The sequence below is a fragment of the Mirounga leonina genome, unplaced genomic scaffold (assembly GCF_011800145.1).
Source record: "Mirounga leonina isolate KUSES-001 unplaced genomic scaffold, KU_Mleo_1.0 Mir_166, whole genome shotgun sequence".
Classification (NCBI taxonomy): domain Eukaryota; kingdom Metazoa; phylum Chordata; class Mammalia; order Carnivora; family Phocidae; genus Mirounga; species Mirounga leonina.
Window position 1 is genome coordinate 26,274,426 of NW_023270418.1, and position 21,389 is coordinate 26,295,814.

The 21,389-nt window shown below is 41.5% G+C and overlaps 1 protein-coding gene across 1 annotated transcript; it reads right to left on the reverse strand.

Moving 5' to 3' along the window:
* Positions 1 to 19,116: 19,116 nt before the first annotated feature.
* On the reverse strand, positions 19,117 to 20,587 carry LOC118015598 (olfactory receptor 1052-like). The gene is given in 2 exon segments (XM_035012338.1): positions 19,117 to 19,847; positions 19,850 to 20,587. Coding segments are annotated over 2 exon segments (1,107 nt in total). The 5' UTR covers positions 20,508 to 20,587; the 3' UTR covers positions 19,117 to 19,398.
* Positions 20,588 to 21,389: the final 802 nt, after the last annotated feature.

Here is a 21,389-nt window from a genome sequence, read left to right on the forward strand (position 1 = left end):
TGCTAGAACTGATAAATGAATTCAGTAAAGTTGCAGGATATAAAAACCAATGTACAGAAATCTATTGCATTTCTATACACCAATAACAAAGCAGCAGAAAGAGAAATTAAGAAAACAATCCCATTTATAGTTGCATGCAAAATAATAAGATACCTAGGAATAAACCTAACCAAATAGGTGAAAGACTTGTACCCTGAAAACACTGATGAAAGAAATTCAAGACAACACAAAAAAATGGAAAGACATTCCATGCTCATGGATTGGAAGAACAAATATTTTTAAAATGTCTGTACTACCCAAAGCAGTCTGCACATTTAATGGAATCCCTATCAAAATACCAGCATTTTTCACAGAGCTAGAACAAACAATCCCAAAATTTGTATGGAACCACAAAAAACCATGAATAGACAAAGCAATCTTGAAAAGCAAAGCAAAGTGGGAGGCATCACAATTCCAGACTTCTAGTTATATTGCAAAGCTGTAGTAATCAAAACAGTATGGTACTGGCACAAAATAGATGCATAGATCAATAGAACAGAATAGAAAATCCAGAAATGAACCCACAATTCTATGGTCAATCTTTGACAAAGCAGGAAAGAATAACCAATGGGAAAAAGTCTCTTCAACAAATGGTGTTGGGAAAACTGGACAGTAACATGCAAAAGAATGAAACTGGACCACTTTCTTATACCATACACAAAAATAAATCCAAAATGGATTAAAGACCTAAATGTGAGACATGAAACCATAAAAATCCTAGAGGAGAACACAGGCAGTAACCTCTTTGATATTGGCCATAGCAACTTTTTTCTAGATATGTGTCCTGAGGCAAGGGAAACAAAAGCAAAAATAAACTATTGGGACATCATCAAAATAAAAGGCTTCTGCACAGCAAAGGAAGCAGTCAACAAAACTAAAAAGCAATTTATGGAATGGGGAAAGATATTTGCAAATGACATCTGATAAAGGGCTAGTATTGAAAATACATAAAGAACTTATCAAATTCAACACCCCAAAAACAAATAATCTAATTTAAAAATGGGCAGAAAACATAGACATTTTTCCAAAGAAGACATATAGATGGCTAACAGACACATGAAAAAATGCTCAACATCACTCATCATTAGGGAAATGCAAGTCAAAACTACAATGAGCTATCACCTTATACCTGTCAGAATGGCTAAAATTAACAACTCAGGAAACAAAAGATGTTGGCAAGGATGTGGAAAAGGACAGCCCTCTTACACTGTTGATGGGACTCAAACTGGTGCAGCCACTCTGGAAAACAGTATGGAGATTCCTTGAAAAGTTGAAAATAAAGCTACCCTATGACCCAGCAATTGCACTACTAGGTATTTACCCGAAGAATACAAGAACACTAATTCAAAGGGATACACGCACCCCTATGTTTATAGCAGCATTATTTACAATAGCCAAGATATGGAAGCAGCCCAGATGTCCATCGATTGATGAATGGATAAAGAAAATAGGGAATATATGTACAATGGAATATTACTCAGCCATAAAAAGAATGAAATCTTGCCATTTGCAATGGTGTGGATGGAGCTAGAGTGTATTATGCTAAGTGAAATAAGTCAGAGAACGACAAATACCATATGATTTCACTCATATGTGGAATTTAAGAAACAAAACGAACAAGCAAAGGGAAAAAAATAAGAGAGGGAGAGAGAGACAAAGCAATAAACACACTCTTTTTTTTTTTTTAAAGATTTTGTTTATTTATTTATTTGAGAGAGAGAATGAGATAGAGAGAGAGAGAGCATAAGAGGGGGGAGGGTCAGAGGGAGAAGCAGACCCCCTGCTGAGCAGGGAGCCCGATGTGGGACTCGATCCAGGGACTCCAGGATCATGACCTGAGCCGAAGGCAGTCGCTTAACCAACTGAGCCACCCAGGCACCCTAAACACACTCTTAATTATGAACAATCTGATGGTTACCAGAGGGGGGATGGGGATGGGGTAGGGATTAAGGAGTGCACTTGACATGATGAGCACTGGGTGTTGTATGGAAGTGTTGAATCACTATATTATACACCTGAAACTAATATCACACTGTATGTTAACTAACTGGAATTAAAAACAAAAAAGATCTAATACAAAAAGTAAAATAAAATCAAATCAAAGGCATTTGTGAGAGCTGAGCATCAGGAATGAAGATTTGGAAGGAAATGAAATTATATGTGATACGTTATGTAATACACAGGTAATATATTAGTAATATATGTGATATTTCAGCAATACTTTCGACAGTTCTTAACTTTTTTATTCCATGACTTGTGGACCGAGACACTGCATATGATGTGGTGTGTTAGAAAACTGTTATGTGGGGATTCATTTCTGGAATGTCAGTGTAAGCAGTGTCACAGAGAAATAGATGAATGCTAGTTAAAAGTAGTGAAGGGAGGGGGTGCCTGGGTGGCTCAGTCAGTTAAGCGTCTGACTCTTGGTTTTGGCTCAGGTCATGATCTTAGGGTCCTGGGATCAAGGCCCCGTGACTGGCTCCACACTTAGCAGGGCATCTGCTGGAGATTCTCTCCCTCTCCCTCTCCTTCTGCCCCTCCCCCTGCTCGCTCACGCACGCTCTGTCTCTCTCTAAAATAAATAAATCTTAAAAAAAGTAGTAAAGGGAGATTTTATCCAGTACTATTACAATGGGGGAAGGGGGCTTCCGTATAGGACTGAGTTCAATTCCAAATACAATAAGGACAAATGGGCTACAGAGCCAGGAAGCAGAGTGAGGGAGTCAAGGCATGGAGTATTACTAGGTAATAGTCAAGGGTAGGGGGTTCTTGGTAAACTGACTTAACTGAGTAGATAACAGGCCAAGGTGACCAGGTATCAAGATGGGAGAGGAGGAACTTGATGAGATATCAAAGGTGGTCAGATCTCAAGGGTAGGGGAGTGGATTAGTAGGATTCTTTGCTAAGACTGTTTTCAGCAGGCCAAGGACAGGGCCCAAAGACAAGCCCTTTTTGAAGAGGAGGCTCAGAAGAGCCTGTCTAAAGTTTGGTCAAGGAGCATCTTTGTCAGGAGTTCCATGGACCTGCTTCACAGTCAAACAGACATAACTGGTTAGTATCATAAAAAACAGCAACCATTTAAGGTCTTGCAATGGTTTTTAGGACATACAATAAATTAAGAAACATTTATTCAAGAAAATCTACTTGGTAAAAACAGCAGGTCTGTGACATTTGAACCATGACCTGAGACATTTGAACCATGACCTGCTCCCTCTATTCCTTCTCCCAGCTCAGCCTGAAGGAAACACTACCCCAGGATTCCAGCAAAGAATACAGTGCTCTCTCTTCCCCCAACTCCCTATTCAGGGCAGTGATAGCTTTCCAGGAGGAGGAGACTCAGACCACCAGCATTTCCCATCCACACCAGCTATTTGTTGCAGAGGCTAAATTACAACAAGTGCAGCTGAGAGGTTGAGGTAGAGGTTCTATCTCAGGGGCTGCATGCTACAAACACGGGGCCCAATTCCAGGTTGTAGGGCAGAGATAACATGTTGCAAGATGCAAACTGAGAAGATCAGAGGCTGCTCTCCCACCCAGCACCTTCCTCTTAAAGCAAGGGTGTACTCAGGGAGAAAGACATCACCATCCCTGCCCCAAGCTCAGAAACCTGGCTCTGGAATTTTGCGCAGGGGAAGAGGCAGGCTCTAAAATGGAGAACTCTAAAGTTCTCCCTTCAGGACAGACTATTTGAAACCGAATGTGGGGAAGTTCAAGTCTAAGGATGCTCTTAAAAAAACAATGGGGGTTTTGTGAAAAAGCAATTAAGAAAAGGCTGGTAGCTTTATGAGTGATATAAGCTAAACCATGGACCAGCTAGTTTAGCAGAGAGAATCAGGGAAAGAACAAACAGAACAAACCTCAAACACTGACCTCAGAAACTACCCCTGCAAAGGAGTACAAATTTAACTGGATTAGACTGTGGAGTAATTTATGTCCCAGGGAATTGTCACAAACAATAGCACAATAAGTTGGCAATTAGTGGAGCCTATGAGCTGGGAGTGATCAAGGAAAGAGAGAGTGGAAGAGAGCCCTGCTAAAATGTACTGTCATCCTAGGGTGACTGTGTACATGCCCAATACTGCAGCCTCTGAAGAGCAACATCAGAGACTTCACAATGTGGATGAAGTAGACTTCACTAAAAGAGTTCCGCCAGTTGATAAACAGGCAAACAAGAATAACAAACCCTGGATGAAGAGGGAAGGGGCTGGTATCCAAAGTTGTGACGATTTATTATTTGGAGTGTCTAATTTCAACAAAAATTATGTAACATTCGAAGAAACAGGAAAATGTGACCCTATACATAGGATAAAAAGTAAGCAATAGAAACTGCCTGTGAGGACAGATGTCAGGCTTAACAGAGACTTCAAAGTGGTCATATTCAAAGAACTAAAGGAAATTATGATCAAAGAAAGAAGAGAATATGATGACAATCTGTCACTATGTAGAGAATATAAATGAAGAGATAGTAATTATAAAAAGGATCTAATGGAGGGGCATCTGGGTGGCTCAGTTGGTTAAGCGGCTGCCTTCAGCTCAGGTCATGATCCCAGGGTCCCGGGATCGAGCCCCGCATCGGGCTCCCTGCTCTGCGGGAAGCCTGTTTCTCCCTCTCCCACTCCCCCTGCTTGTGTTCTTTCTCTAGCTGTCTCTCTCTCTCTGTCAGTTAAATAAATAAATAAAATCTTAAAAAAAAGAATCTAATGGATTTTGTGGAGTTAAAAATACAATACCTGAAACAAAAAAACTCACTGGAGAGGTTCAACAGTAGATTTGAACTGGTAGAAGAAAGAATTAGTGAGCTTGAAGATAGATCAATAGAGATTATTAAAAACAAACAAACAAACAAACAGGAAAAAGAAGAAAAATGAACAGCGCCTCAAGAGAAATCTGGAGTGAATATAATGATATTAGGCAAAACAGGTTTTTTTTTTTTTTAAAGATTTTATTTATTTAACAGAGAGAGACACAGCAAGAGAGGGAACACAAGTAGGAGTGGGAGAGGGAGAAGCAGGCCTCCCATGGTGCAGGGAGCCTGATGCGGGGCTTGATCCCAGGATCCTGGGATCATGACCCAAGCTGAAGGCAGATGCTTAATGACTGAGCCACCCAGGTGCCCCAAAATAGGTTTTATTTTATTTTATTTTTTAAGATTTTATTTATTTTCGAGAGAGAGAGAGCATGAGTGGGGGGGAAGGGCAGAGGCAGAGGGAGAAACAGGCTCTCCACTGAGCAGGGAGCCCAGTGAGGGACTTGATCCCAGGACCCTGGGATCATAACCTGAGCCTAAGGCAGATGCTTAACCAACTGAGCCACCCAGCCATCCCCAAAAAAGAGGTTTTAAAACAAAAAATGTAACTGGAGATAAAGAAGGGAATTTTATAATGACAAAAGGACCAACCTGTCAGGAAGATATAACAATAAACATATATACCTAACAACAGAGCACCAAAATATATGAAGCAAAAACTGACAGAAAATAAAGGGAAAGATAGGCAATCTGACAATAATTGTTGCAGACTTCAATATTTCACTTTCAATAGTGGGTAGAATAACTAGGCAGAAGATCAACAGGAAATAGAAGATTTGAACACTATACACCAACTAATCCTAACAGACATCTATAAAACACTGTCCAACAGTAGCAGAATATAAATTCTTCTCAAGTGCACATAGAACATTCTCTGGGATAGACAATATACTAGATCATAAAACAAACCTCACTAAATTTAAAAGGACTGAAATTGTTCAAAGTTCTCCAACTACAATGAAATGAAATTAGAAATCAACAACTGAAAGAAATTTGGGAAATTCACAAATATATGGAATAAACACACTCCTTAATAACCAATAGGTCAAAGAATAAATAACAGGAGAGACTAGAGGGCGCCTGGGTGGCTCAGTTGGTTAAGCGACTGCCTTCGGCTCAGGTCATGATCCTGGAGTCCCGGGATGGAGTCCCGCATCGGGCTCCCTGCTCGCCAGGGAGTCTGCTTCTCCCTCTCCCACCCCCCGTTTGTGTTCCCTCTCTCGCTGTGTCTTTCTCTGTCAAATAAATAAATAAAATCTTAAAAAAAAAAACCAAACAGGAGAGACTAGAAAATACGTTGAAATGAATGAAAATGAAGACACAATGTAATAAAATCTATGGGGTGCAGCTAAAGCAGTGCTGAGAGAGAAATTTATAGCTATAAGCACCTGTATTATAAAAGAGGAATGCTCTCTAATCATTATAACTTAACCTTCTACTTTAAGACATTTAAGGAAAAAGAGGAGCACACCAAAATTAAAGCAAGCAAAAGAAAGGAAATAATAAAGATTAGAGTGGAAATGAAACAGAGAATAGAAGAACTATAGAGAAAAATCAACAACCTAAATGTTGGTTCTTTGAAAAGATCAACAGAATCGACAGGTTTTTTAGCTAGATTAACCAAGAAAAAAAGAAGCTTCAAATTACTAAAATCAAGAATGAGAGAGGAGACTTTATCACTGACTTAATGGACATAAATAGATGCAGAAAAAAAATCATTTGAGAAAATCCAACACCGTTTTAGGATAAAAACACTCAACAAATTAGGAATAGAATGGAATTTCCTCAATCTGATGAAAGTAGCTATGAAAAACCCACAGATAACATAATACTTTTTTTTTTTTTTAAGATTTTATTTATTTATTTGTGAGAGAGACAATGAGAGACAGAGAGTATGAGAGGGAGGAGGGTCAGAGGGAGAAGCAGACTCCCTGCCGAGCAGGGAGCCCGATGCGGGACTCGATCCCAGGACTCCAGGATCATGACCTGAGCTGAAGGCAGTTGCTTAACCAACTGAGCCACCCAGGTGCCCCTAACATAATACTTTTAATGGTGAAAGATTAAATGCCCTAAAATAAGGAAAAAGAAAAGAGTATGTGCTCTCACAACTTTTATTGTACTGGAGTTTTTATCCAGGGCAATTGGAGAGGGAGTGGGAAGGAAGGAATCCAGATTGGAAAAAAGAAAGCAATATGACCCTGTATTCCTATGAATCCACTAAAAACCATTAGAAGTAATAAAGGAGTTCAGCAAGTTTTGCAAGATAATAGAGTATATATCAATCAGTTGCATTTCTACCATTGAATTGTATACTTTAAACGAGTGAATTTTATGTATGATTTATATCTCAATAAAGTTGTTAAAAAATCAATTGTATTTCTTGGGGCACCTGGGTGGCTCAGTCATTAGGCATCTGGCTTCGGCTCGGGTCATGATCCCAGGATCCTGGGATTGAGCCCCATGTTGGGCTCCCTGCTCCACTGGGAGTCTGCTTCTCCCTCTCCCACTCCCCCTGCTTGTGTTCCCTCTCTTGCTGTCTCTCTCTGTGTCAAATAAATAAATAAAATCTTAAAAAAAAATTAATTGTATTTCTATATACTTGCAATGACCATTCCAAAAATGAAGTTAAGAAAACAATTCAATTTACAGTAGCATCAAACAGAACAAGATATTTAGGAATAAATTTAACAAAAGGAGTGCAGAATTAATACCTGAAAACTACAACACATTGTTAAAAGAAATAAGAGATCTAAATAAATTGAGAGATGTTGGGATGTCTGGGTGGCTCAGTCGGTTGGGCATCTGCCTTCAGCTCAGGACATGATCCCAGGGTCCTGGGATTGAGTCCCATGTCAGGCTTCTTGTTCAGCAGGGAGCCTGCTTCTCCCTCTGTCACTCCCCCTGCTTGTGTGCATACTCTCTCTGACAAATAAATAAATAAAATCTTTTTAAAAAAATTGAAAGATGTCCCATGTTCATGAGTAGGAAGGTTTAATATTTTTAAAATGATGATGCTCTCCAAATTGGTCTACAGATTCAATTCAGTCCTTATCAAAATCCAAGCTGGCTTCTGGGAAGATATGGAGAAGCTGACCCTAAAATTCATATGGAAATTCAAGGGACCAAGAATAGCTAAAACAATATTGAAAAAGAATAGTAAAGTTGGAGGACTTATAATTCTTAATTTCAAAACTTACTACAAAGCTACAGTAATCAAAACAGTGTGGGACCTGGCAAAGAATAGGCATATAGACCAATGAAGTAAAATTGAGAATCCAAAAATTAACCCATACATTTATGGCCAATTGATTTTTTACAAGGATGCCAAGATTATTTAATAGAGAACAATCTCTACAACAAATGGTGCTGAAACATCCACACACAAAAAGAATGAAGTTGGACCCTTTCCTCACACCATATACAAAAATGAACTAAAAATGGATTAAAGACCTAAACACAAGAGCTTAAACCAAAAAACCGTTCAAAGAAAGCATACAGGTAAATCTTCATGACCTTGGATTTGGCAATGGAGTTTTAGATTTGACATCAAAAGCATAAGCAACAAAAGAAAAAATAAATTTCTTAGTTAGCTCAGGCTTCTATAACAAAATATCATAGGCTGGGTGGCTTAAACAACAGAAATTTATTTCTCAGTTTTGGAGGCTGGAAGTCTGAGATCAGCGTGTCAGTGTTTCTGGTGAGGGCTGTTTCTGGCTTGCAGATGGCTGCATTCTCATGAATGCTCTTAGCAACATTATTCACAATAGTTAAAAGGTGGAAACAATCCAAATATCTACCAACTGTTGAAAGGATAAATAAAATGTGGTGTATCCATACAATAGAATATTATTCAATAGCCGTATAAAGAAATGAAGTACTGATAAGTTCACCCATTATGCTGAGTGAAAGAAGCCAGTCATAAAAGACCACAGTTTTATGATTCCATTTATATGAAATGTCCAGACCAATCTCTTGAGATAGAAAGTAGGTTAGTGATCACCAAGGGCTGAAGAGTGGAGGGATTGGAGGATGGTGGCCAAATGGTGCAAGATTTCTTCTGGGTGTGATAAAGATGTTCCAAAATTGGGGTGCCTGGGTGGCTCAGTCGGTTAAATGTCTCCCTTCAGCTCAGGTCATGGTCCTGGGGTCCTGGGATGGAGCCCTGCATTGGGCTCCCTGCTCGGCGGGGAATCTGCTTCTCCTTCTCCCTCTGCCTCTTCCCCTCACTCGTGCTCTTTCTCTCTCTCAACTAAATAACTACATCTTTTTAAAAAAGATTTATTTATCTGTCAGAGAGAGAGAGAGCACAAGCAGGGGGAGTGACAGGCAGAGGGAGAAGCAGCCTCCCTGCTCAGCTGGGAGCCCAATGCAGGACTTGATCCCAGGACCCTGGGATCATGACCCGAGCTGAAGGCAGAAGCTTAACTGACTGAGTCACCCAGGTGTCCCTAAATAAATAAAATCTTAAAAAAATTTTTCCAAAATTAATTGTGGTGATGGTTGCACAACTCCGTGAATAAACTAAAGGTCATTGAATTGTACACTTTAAATGGGTGATGTGAAATAATAGAAAAAAATACGTATATTAGTCTCTGCCCCTGGTCCCTGGCAGAGGAACCTAATACTTTTTATAATTTTATAATTTTTATATTTATATATAATTTTTATAATAAAATAATATAAATTTATAATTTTTCTAAGTGATAAGAGCACTAGGAGCATCTTTTGTTCTAAAATTTGGTCTTTGACCCTGATTCTTTTTTTTTTTTTTTTTTAAAGATTTTATTTATTTTTTAGAGAGCAAGCGAGCGAGAAACAGCATGAGAGGGGAGAGGGTCAGAGGGAGAAGCAGGCTCCCCGCTGAGCCGGGAGCCCGATGTGGGACTCGATCCCAGGACCCTGGGATCATGACCTGAGCCGAAGGCAGACGCTTAACCATCTGAGCCACCTAGGCGCCCTGACCCTGATTCTTGACAAGAGTTCCTAAATCCCTTGGAATTTCCTGGGTGATAACAATGTCTTTTGTTTTAATGGGGTGACTCTTGGTGGGTTCCTGAATGGGGGCTGGTCATCCGAAAGACCAAGCTATGATCAGAAGCTTGGAATTTTATGCCCCACTGTCCCAGTCTCCAGAAAGGGGAGAAGGGCTGGAAATGAAATCAGGATGAAGCATCCATAAAAATCCCAATAGTGTGGAATTTGCAGGGCTTCAGGTTTGGTGAACACATCTATATGCTGGGAGGGTGGTCCACCCCCAACTCCACAGGGGTCCACCCCAACTCCACTCCTGCACTTGGGACTGTCAGACCTCACCCTATATAGCTCTTAATTTGGCTGTTCATCTGTATCCTTTATTTTATTATAAACTGGTAAACTTAAGTGTTTCCCTGAGTTCTGTGAGCTCTTCTAGCAAATAATCAAATCCAAGGGTGGGTGGGCAGATTATGGGAGCCTCTGATTTGTAGCCAAGTAGGACAGAAGTTGTGGGTAACCTGGGACCTGCTTGGGATTGATGTTGAACTAAGGTAGGGGTAGTCTTGTGGAACCAAGCTTTCACCTGTGGGGTCTGTGCTAACTCCGATTAGCGTCAGAAATGAATTGAATTGTAGGAACCCAGCTGATGTTGCCAGGAATTGCTTGGTGTGGGAAAGATCCCCAAACATCTGGGGTCAGAAGCATTGTGAGCGTAGTGTTATGAGGGTAAAGGAGAAACACAGGAGCAGAAGTGTGGTGTTTTTTTCCTACTTACGTGAATTGTAGGGTATGTGAATTCGAGCTCAAAAAGCTGTTACAAATACAATTGTTAAAATTGTTCCTACTTAGAGATGTGAAGGGTAGGGAGAGTAATCATTAATTTGCACAACTGGCCCTTTCCTATATTATATATCCACACCTCTAAACTTCCTTCCTTGACCAAATTGGACTTTTCTATTTCAGCAAATAACCACTCTAAGTTGCCTCACGGTACTGCTGTCTGCCAGCCAATAGCTTCATTTTATCAGCACTGCCATCTAAATATGGCAATGTTTGTGTAATTACTTGAACATTTTATTGCATACTTGCCCTTATTTATAAAAGGATAGTGGAAAATGGAAAAATTAACTGCTGATGTTAATGATTTTACAGTTGAGACAAAGGAAGATATCATTTGGTAGGCCAAAAACAGTAAATTTGATGCTTATTGAATTTAAGCAGGTCTGTCAACTGTGTTCAATTATAAAGGAAAGCAACACAATTTAAAACACATGTACAAAATGCTGTAAGTACCTTGCCATACTTTGTGGCTAAAAGGTAGGGTGCGGTGGTAGAGCAAATGTGTAGATCTTGACAATTATGTTTAGTAGAATATTATTCTGAGACACTGATTTTGTTTTTCTGATAACTCACTTATTTTTTTTTTACCCAGTGGTCCTTCCCCATTCAAACTAGACGGCTTGGCAGCCATGCCTCAGGCTAGGGTTGTTATAGCCTAGTGCAGATACCAAAAAAGTCAATCCCTGGCCTTTGAGGTTTAAAATATGTTTTAGAAACCCAAGGCAGAGATAAAACTTTTGTGATAAGAAGCTTTTGAACTTCAAAAGATACAACCATCAATAATCCAGGGCAGAAACCCAAGCAGCTACCGCGGGCACATAAGAATTTGTCATCAGTCAGAGCCAGATTTTCTAGTGCCTTTCTTTCTCTCAGGACTAGATAAAAGTTCCCTGGGCTTATAAGGAGAAGAAAGTCAGAGCACAAGTAAGTTTAGAGGCTGGTGAATCCCTAGGAAGGAATTCTGTGGCCCAATCTCTAGAGGTCCTATACCTTTCGAGGTGTAGGAACAATGGAGAAGAAAGGGCCGTGGGGCTGAGAGCCTGAGAACTTTCCTTCAGATGCAGAGTGTCATGGGAGAGTGGGTGGTACCCCCTGAGAAGGAAGAAAGAGTAACTGGTCTAGAGAAGCTTTCCTTTTTGGAAATGGGGTCATGACCATGATCATCATGGTCTGGCAATCAGAGACCAAATGGGAATAGGATGTCTCAGTAAATGCCATGGAGACAATGACAGAGGACCAGGCGACATCCCAGTCTATCCCATCTGTACTTACTGATACTCTCTAACTCCTGAGGAGGGGAAGGAGTGTGTGTACAGATGGCAGTTGGGGAGGGGGACTCTTTTTTTTTTTTTTTTAAAGATTTTATTTATTTATTTGAGAGAGAGAATGAGATAGAGAGAGCATGAGAGGGGGGAGGGTCAGAGGGAGGAGCAGGCTCCCTGCTGAGCAGGGAGCCCGATGCGGGACTCGATCCAGGGACTCCAGGATCATGACCTGAGCCGAAGGCAGTCACTTAACCAACTGAGCCACCCAGGCGCCCTGGGGAGGGGGACTCTTAAATTGACCCATATTACCCAGATTTGACAGAAAGGATGTTTTGCATCCTTGCCAAGGGGGGAAAAGAAAAGTCACACTTCTTGTACAGGTGAGTTTGGGACCTTACACAAGCACCTATTCTAACTGGGCTGAGAATCAGCATCAGCCAGCCTCACAGAGGGAACCTCAGAGTCCAACAAACTGTTGGCAATGATTTCCTGTGTCATAGGCTTCTTTATCAAGGGAGAGACCAGCAGTGTTTAAATCCTCTCTTTACAAATTATTCATGAGCATTGAAAAGACATTTCACGGTTATACCATCTCCTCCTCTATCATTTGCATAATTACTATTAGCAGATCTTTATATCCTAGACATCAAAGTTAAATTTTTTATTTGAGAGAGAGACAGAGAGTGAGAGACAGCACAAGCAAGGTGAGGGGCAGAGGGAGAAGCAGACTCCCCGCTGAGCAGGGAGCCCGATGTGGGGCTCGATCCCAGAACTCTGAGACCATGACCTGAGCTGAAGGCAGACGCTTAACCGACTGAGCCACCCAGGGACCCCTACCAAATATCATTTTAAGTAAATCGGATGAACAAGGACTTTTTTGAGTTGCAAAGTTACAGCAGAAAATTGAATTTGATTGTCAGTATTTCAAGTATAATCTATTTTGAATACTTTAAATATTCATGTATATGGTACATAACATTCAGATATAAAATCAAATTAAGCAATTATATCATATATGAGACTTTATAATTCTTTTTAAGCTCTCTGAATTGTATCCCTTCCCGTCCTCCTTTCCTTCCAAACAAATAAAACATGTTAAGTATAAAGTTCAAATTTCAGGCATTGCACTTTCCAAAACACGTTCCAGGAAAGCATTTCCAGGAAAGGCAAGGATTGTCTGAATGGGGAAATAACTTTCCTGCTCGCTCTCCATCCCAGAATATCTAAATAAAAAAAGATCAAACCACTGAATCTTCCAATAGTTTATCTATTTTTATCGTGGATTTGGCCCATCCAATTGCAGTATGAATTAGAAATGGATAAATGCACTGGAGTCAGTTCATTTACTACTTTGAGCCAAAGGCAGGGCATAGTGGAAATAGTGCTGGATTTTTTTTTTTTTAAGTAGGCTCCACCCCCAGTGCGGAGCCCAACCTGGGGCTTGAACTCACTACCCTGAGATCAAGACCTGAGCTGAGATCAAGAGTTGGACGCTTAACCAACTGAGCCACCCAGGCCCCCCGATTGTGCTGGATTTTGAGTCTGCAGATCAGGTTTTGGTTTCAGTTTTTTGTCATTTTTGTGGTATTTGTCTTTGTATTTATATACACTTTAAAGTATTTAAAAACTTTATTAAAACTATCTGTTTTTAAAATGTAATTAGGGTGCCTGGGTGGCTCAGTTGGTTGAGCGACTGCCTCGGCTCAGGTCATGATCCCGGAGTCCTGGGATCGAGTCCCACATCGGGCTCCCGGCTCAGCGGGGACCCTGCTTCTCCCTCTGACCCTCTCCCCTCTCATGCTGTTTCTCTCTCTCTCTCTAATAAATAAATAAATAAAATCTTTAAAAAAAATAAAAAAAATGTTATTAAATTGTGAAATATATCATGCATGTAAAAGTGTTATAAAACCTATGTTTGAAGAATATCGCTAAAGTAAACACCCATGTGTGTACCATCCACCTTAGAAATACAATGTTACAAGTATCTTTAATGTGTTTAGGAATCATCTGGGGATCATGTTAAAATGCAGATTCTGATTCAGTCTGTTTGGGGAAGAGCCTGGGATTCTACCCAGCTCATTTCTACCCAGATCCCAGACAATGCTAATGTTGGTGGTGCACAGGTCATGCGCTTAGCAGTGTGATCTAAGAAGGCTCCTTTGTGCTTCTCCCAAATATCACCTGTGTTTTTCCTCCCACAAGAAGCGCTATCCCAAATTTTCTGTCAGTCACTCTGCTTCATTTTAAATAGTTTTACCATCTGTGAATGCATTTCTAAACATTGTGTTTGTTTAGTTTTGCCTGTTTTAAAATTTTATACAAATGGAATAATACTGTGGGCATCCTTCTGTTACTTATTTCTGTCCTTACTTCACTCAAGCTTCTGTTTTAGAGACACGTTCATGTTGGTACATGGACCTGTAGTTCACTTATTTCTGCGGCTGTTTAATTTCTGTTGTGCGACTGTACCCTATTGTATTCATCCATTTCTACTGTTATAGACATCTGTGTTACTTCCGTTTTTTTGCTGTGACAAACAATGCTGCTATAAGCATGTTTCATAATGCAGTGTGCAAGAATTTCTCTAGATTGCATGCCTACTTATAGAACTGCTGGCTCAACTTTTTTTGTTTAAAGATTTATTTATTTATTCTAGAGAGAATGTGCAAGTGGGATAGGAGCAGAGGGAGAGAATCCCAAGCAGACCCTCTGCTGAGCAGGGAGCTCCACATGGGGCTCTAACCCACAATCCCGAGCTGATGACCTGAGCTGAAACTGAGAATGGGAAGCTTAGCCAAATGAGCCACCCAGGCACCCCTGCTGGCTCAACTTTTAAATTTGATGTCTAATTGTGGTCAAAGTGGTTGGTATAATTTACACATAGCCATTACTAACACGTAGATTGTCTGATTTTTTAAAAAGATTTTATTTGAGAGAGAGAGAGCACGCATGGGGAGAAGGGGCAGAGGGAGAGAGAGAAGCAGACCCCTGCTCAGTGGGGAGCCCAACATGCCGTTTGACCCCAGGACCCTGAGATCATGACCTGAGCTGAAGGCAGACGCTTAACCGATTTAGCCACCCAGGAGCCTCTAGATTGTCTGATTTTTAATTTTTGCTGTTTTGGAGGGTATGCAAATATATCTTGGAATTTTTAGTTTTCATCTCCAAATGCCAATGAGGCTTTCAAATGTTTATTGGCCAACCAAGTCCAACATGTCTTATTAGCTGTGATAACTTGGATGTGTTGCTTAACTTGGGTCTTCTTTTCTTTATCAGTAAAAGGAGGGTAATGACATACACCTCACAGGATTTTGCCCTTTGGAGGAAGGACCTGCCATGGTAAAATGACATTTACTTAGCTTACTTTTAGATAGCATTTTGACCAGTACTGCTCTTAGGAGTAGATCGCTGGGTGATGCATCTCCAAATGATGCAGCGATCAACAGAGAGATGATGGGTTCAGAGAAGCAGCCTGGTGAAAAGAAAGGGCGTATCAGTCTGTTAAAAAAACAAAACAAAACAAGGGACGCCTGGGTAGCTCAGTCGGGTAAGTGTATGATTCTTGGTCTTGATCTCACGGTTGTGGGTTAGAGCCCCTGCTTTGGGCTCCACGCTGGGCCTGGAGCCTACTTAAAAAACAAAAACAAAAAACCAAGAAAAAAAAAAAAGAAAGAAAGAAAAGAAAGAAGCTCCCTAACGTTCATTGTTCTATTTAAGGTAACACTAACAGTTTTAATAAACAAACCCTAAATTTCAGTGGCTTAACAGAATAGAGTTCACATCTGGTTCCTGTGTTCCTAGTTAGGAGACAGCTTTTCTCCACTGATTTAGGAGACCAGGCTCCGTCCCTGTGGCTGCACTATGCCCTAGGGCCATGGAGTCTCCAGCTTCCAGCGGGCAGCAGAAGAAACAAGAGAGTCAAGAGGTCCTAACATCCACCCACTTCTTAAGTCTGTGCCTTGAAATGAAATCTCTCTTTTGATCACATTCCTTTGATAAGACCTAGTCACATGGCCGCATCCAGATGCAAGGAGGCCACAGAAATGTAGTCCTGGGTCAGGTTTCTACCTGCCAGCAACAACAGGACTCCACCGAAGGGAAGCCTCAGTCATACAGAGTGTTAACCCGTGATGATTCTCCCCACCGTTGTTAAGACGAATGCAGGCGGCATTGCCATCCTCTCGTTCTGTCCCCACTTAGGCAACATGATTCCCCTATTCCTGTTGATTCTCCTCTTCCTGCTCATTTTAATGTAGATCACACACTTTTGAGAAAGGATCAGGGGAGAAGACACATAGTTTTCTCCCTTCTTGGCTTTTGCCATGCTTTTTCCTCTGCTAAGGACCCTCTCCCAAACTAAACTGTGAGCTCTGGGAGAAGAATTGCATACTGTTTTCACTCAAGAATTTAGAGCTGGATCGAGGAAATGCAAATCAGTGCTCCTCACACCTTAAGATGCACACCAATCACCTGGGGATCTTGTGAAACTGTAGATTCTGATTCAGTAGGTCTGGGGCTGGGCCCCAGATTCTGCATTTCTCAAAAGCTCTCAGGTGATGAGAGTGCCACTGATCCAAGGAGAACACTCCCGTAGATGCCCAACCGTTCATTTACTGAACAGATCTTTATTGAGCGCCTACAATGTGCCAGGCATTGAGGATACAACAGTGAATGGGCTAGGATAATAATTTGCCACTCCTCAGATTGCAAGTCTATAAATATTCAACATTTATATGGTTAATTAAAGTTTTTTTTTTAAGATTTTATGTATTTAGTTGAGAGAGAGAGTATACAAGCAAGGAGAGGGGCAGAGGGAGAGGGAGAAGCAGGCTTCCTGCTAAGCAGGGAGCCTGATGCAGGCTCTGTCCCAGGATGCTGGGATCATGGCCTGAGCCAAGGGCAGGTGCTTAACCGACTGAGCCACCCAGGCGCCCCTAGTTAATTAAAATTGTACATCAGAGCCATACCAAATGCCCAACTGGCCAGTGACAGAGACAAAGCTGTACACTTACGAAGTCTCATTTAGTTTTCTTCTCTCTGGGTAAAAAAGGAGACTACATTTTCCCGAGCTCCTTTGCAGTTATGTTAAACTTAAAGACTAGTTTCAGGGTAATGGCGTGTGGGTTGAAGTGATGTGAGCCAACCACAAGTCAGGTAATTGAAAATATTCTCCAGGGGGCACCTGAGTGGCTCAGTTGGTTAAGCGTCTGGTTCTTGGTTTCAGCTCAGGTCATGATCTCAGGGTCGTGAGATCGAGCCCCTAGTTGGGCTCTGCGCTCAGTGGGGAGTCTGCTTGAGATTCTCTCTCTCCCTCTGCCCCTCCCCCCATGTGCATGTGCTCTCTCTCTCAAATAAATAAATAAGTCTAAAAAAAAAAAAACCCATTCTACAAGACTTTCTTGATTATTATTTCCCCCATCATTAAAATCTTAGAGGGCAGAGGTTGAGATGGTAGTGTTGTTATATGACAGGGGGTCCAGATATGATCGATGGATCAAAGTTGCGCTGGAGAGTCACCTGATCTGTCTCATCTTTTGCACAGGTGAAAGCCTTCGTGGTATTAACTCACCGGGACGATGGGGTTTATTTTTCCCTGTAGCACAAGCTGGCTACCTAATACTGTTCTAACTATTAATCCAGGTAGGACCTACCACAATGTGTTGCACCTAGTTGCCTCATAAATATTTCTCCAGATGAACGAATTAGATTGGTTTATACTCTTTGCCACCCTGTTCCAGTCCTGACCTCAATTGTAGGCATGTACCAAAAACTCAGGTTATATGTTAAAGAAATGTGGAGCATAGGAAGAGCTTTAGTAAATACTGGCTTAATGAAAGAAGAGAGAAGTGAGAGATTTTCACACTCAGTTTCCTGGAAAGGATTTAATTATTTTCTTTTTAGGATAAAGTATCAGAATCAAACATGCTCAGTAAAAAGGTTTTGGAGAATTTTTGAGAAAAACAGGACAACATTTTCCCCATTGTGTGCCCCCTCTCACATAACCATCATTTACACTTCTGTGTGTTCTTCCCAGGTTTTTGGCCACTCATTTTTGTTACAGTGTTGTGCTCACACTCGGGACTTTCTGGCTTGCTGCTTTCTGCGTTATTATGTAGTGGTCAGGTGGTTGATTGTTAGTGGTTACATCAGAACCCATCTCAGGGATGAATCCTTTAATTCTTTCCTCCTTTGACCATTCAGGTTGTTTCTAACTTACCGTTTTCAAAAATGGTGTTGTGACAAACCTGTTTGTATAGCAAGATTTTCTGTATGTAGAATAATTTCCTTTAATGTAGATCTGAATGGAAAAAAAAAAAAAAGCGTCTTTTAAATGACCTCAGGCCAAAAATCTCAGGCTGAAGGTGACTCAACTCAGGTTAGGACTTTGTGAAAGTTTCAGAGCATGCCTTCCAGTCCAATGCTCGGCCTTGAATTAGGTCAAGTTCAGCTTCTTCATTCGTGTGATTCTCTAAAACACATATACTCAACCATATTACGTGTATATTTAAAGACGTTTAGGCCAAATATAAGTTTTTTGGAATCAGTCTCCTAAAGCACAGTTATTTTATATGATGATGTAAGGGCAAATATCACACACACAAGCACACATGTGCCCTGGAGAATTATGAGGCATGTACATACATCTGGCTAGAAAATGGATGTATGAGGAAAGTCTCTCTTGAGCCTGAGGTTTTATTTAATGAGGCGGCTCAGCAAATGCAACAACAATAAGAAATAAGGACATTTCTATTCTGGCCATCTTTCTTTTTGGAGTGGGACTAGGAAGAAAGAACTGAGCACCTCGTAGCTGACCCCTACCTCATTAAGTCAGTGGCAAAATAGAAATGATTCTGCTGCCCCTTGTCCGATGTCTCTTGGAAATTGTGATGAACATCCAGTAGAGGACTCAGCTTGTGGCTGTGGTGTGAAAGAAATATCCTGGTTTTGGTGGGGAAGTCCTGATATTGAATACCCTCTAACTGTATAGCTTTAGGTAACTTTTTTTTTTTTAAGATTTTATTTAATTACTTGAGAGAAAGAGAGTGAGAGAACACAAGCAGGGGGAGCAGCAGAGGAGGGCAGCAAGAAGCAGACTCCCCGCTGAGCAGGGAGCCTGACGCAGGGCTCCATCCCAGGACCCTGAGATCATGACCCGAGCTGAAGGCCACTGCTTAACCGACTGAGCCACCCAGGCGCCCTTAGGTAACTTATTTTTACTGAGTCACTTTATTTGTAAAATGAGATCATCATCACAATGACTGCCTCACAATATGGATGCAAACATTCAACACAATAATGGATAAGAAGATGCTTTTAAGAATTGCAATTCTCTGTACAAAGAATGATATTTGCTGTTCCTTCCCTACTTCTTCCACCCCCTTCGGAGCCAGGACTGCTCTCCGTTTGGTCAATTCACAATGTGATTTGGAAGATGCTGTGCCTTCCTCCTTCCAACAAATAACCTTGCAGGACTCAGCAGGGAGAGATACTGACCCGGAGCTTCCTCTGCACCGCGTCCTTCACCTCCTTGTTGCGGAAGCTATAGATGAAGGGGTTGAGCATGGGAATTATGATGGTGTCGAACACGGACACTATTTGGTCATTGGTATCATTAGTGGATCCATGAGGCTGGACATAGGTGAAAACCACAGTGCCATAGAAAATGGCAATGGCCAGCAAGTGGGAGGCACATGTGGAGAGGGCCTTCTCCCGCCCAGCTGCTGAGCGCATCCTCCCAAAGGCCACCAAGACCAAGCTGTAGGAGGTGAGGATGACTGCAGCAGGCAGAAGGGTAACCAGAGCGGAGAAGATATAGAGGACCACTCCCGCTGTGGCTGTGTTGGCACAAGCCCGGTGGAGAAGGGGAGGGATGTCACAGAAGTAGTGTGTCACCTGGTTGGGCCCACAGAAAGGCAGAGCAAGACATTCCCAGTCTGGATAGCAGAGTTGGTGCCACCAAATGCATAGGAAGCAGCTACCAGCTGGAGACAGGTCTCTTTGGTCATGACTGAACTGTAATGGAGGGGTTGGCAGATGGCCGTGAAGCGGTCATAGGCCATGGAGGCCAGCAGGAAGCTCTCAGCTGTCACATGCACCACAAAGAAGGTCAGCTGGATCACACAGCCCTCGGAAGAGATGGTCTTGTCAGAGGCTAGGAAGTTGGCTAAGAGCTTGGGTGTGACCACAGAAGAGTAACAAAGATCAAGAAAAGAGAGGACACTGAGGAAGAAATACATGGGACTATGGAGACGGGAGTCCGTGAAGATGAGTGCCATCATTCCCAGGTTGCCCATCACCGTGATGGCATAAATGAGCAGGAAGGTTACAAATAGAAGCTCCTGGAGATCTGGATAACTGGAGAATCCCAACAAGATGAACTGGGTAACTGGAGTGTGGTTGCTACTTGCAAGGGCTAGTTCTCCAGGTGTCATCTGCAGAGGTGACAATTGATAATCACTCAAACAGGAATTACCTGAGCATGTCCACCGCTGTGCATAGGACGATGAGGGAGAGTATAAGCAAGTATAAGACTTCTTGCACAAGAAGCTAATGGGAAGCATCGTGCATAGTGGAAAGGACATGAACTGTGAAACCCAACAGACCTGAGTCCTAATTCTGATTATGGCACGAACTAGTTGTGTATCCTTGGATAAGCTATATCAATGAGCTTTAGTTTTCTTGTCATGAAATGAAGAAAATAAGCCTATGTTTCAGGGTTGCTGCATGGCCTAAATGAAAAAATGAATGTAAAATATCTGAATGTCTGGGACACAGTAGGTGATCAATAAATTATGAGTCCTCTTCCCCAATTTCTAGTGCCTGTATCTATAAATAGGCTTATGAATGGATTTGACAATTATTTCATTCATTTTAGAAATCAAGATATAATTCACATACAATAAAATTCACCATTTTAGGGGCACCTGGGTGGCTCAGTCAGTTAAGCATCCGACTCTTGATTTCAGTGCAGGTCATGATTTCAAGGTCCTGGGATTGAGCCCCATGTTGGGCTCTGTGCTCAGTGGCAAGTCTGCTTGAGATTCTCTCTCCCTCTCCCTCTGCCCCTCCCTGCCCTGGGTTCTCTCTATCTCTCTAAAATAAATAAATGGGAGCACCTGGGTGGCTCAGTTGGTTAAGCATCTGCCTTCGGTTCAGGTCATGATCCCGGGGTCCTGGGATCGAGCCCCACCTCGGGCTCCTTGCTCAACGGGGAGCCTGCTTCTCCCTCTCCCTCTGCCTGCTGCTCCCCCTGCTTGTGCTTTCTCTTTCTCTGTCAAATAGATAAATAAAATATTTAAAAATAAAAATAATAAAAATAAAATAAATAAATGAATAAATAAATTTTTAAAAAAGAATAAAGTGTATGATTCAGTGGTTGTGCAACCATCCCCACTATTTAATTGCAGAACACTTTTATCACCCAAAAGAGAAAACCTCATGGCCATTAGTAGTCACTCCCCATT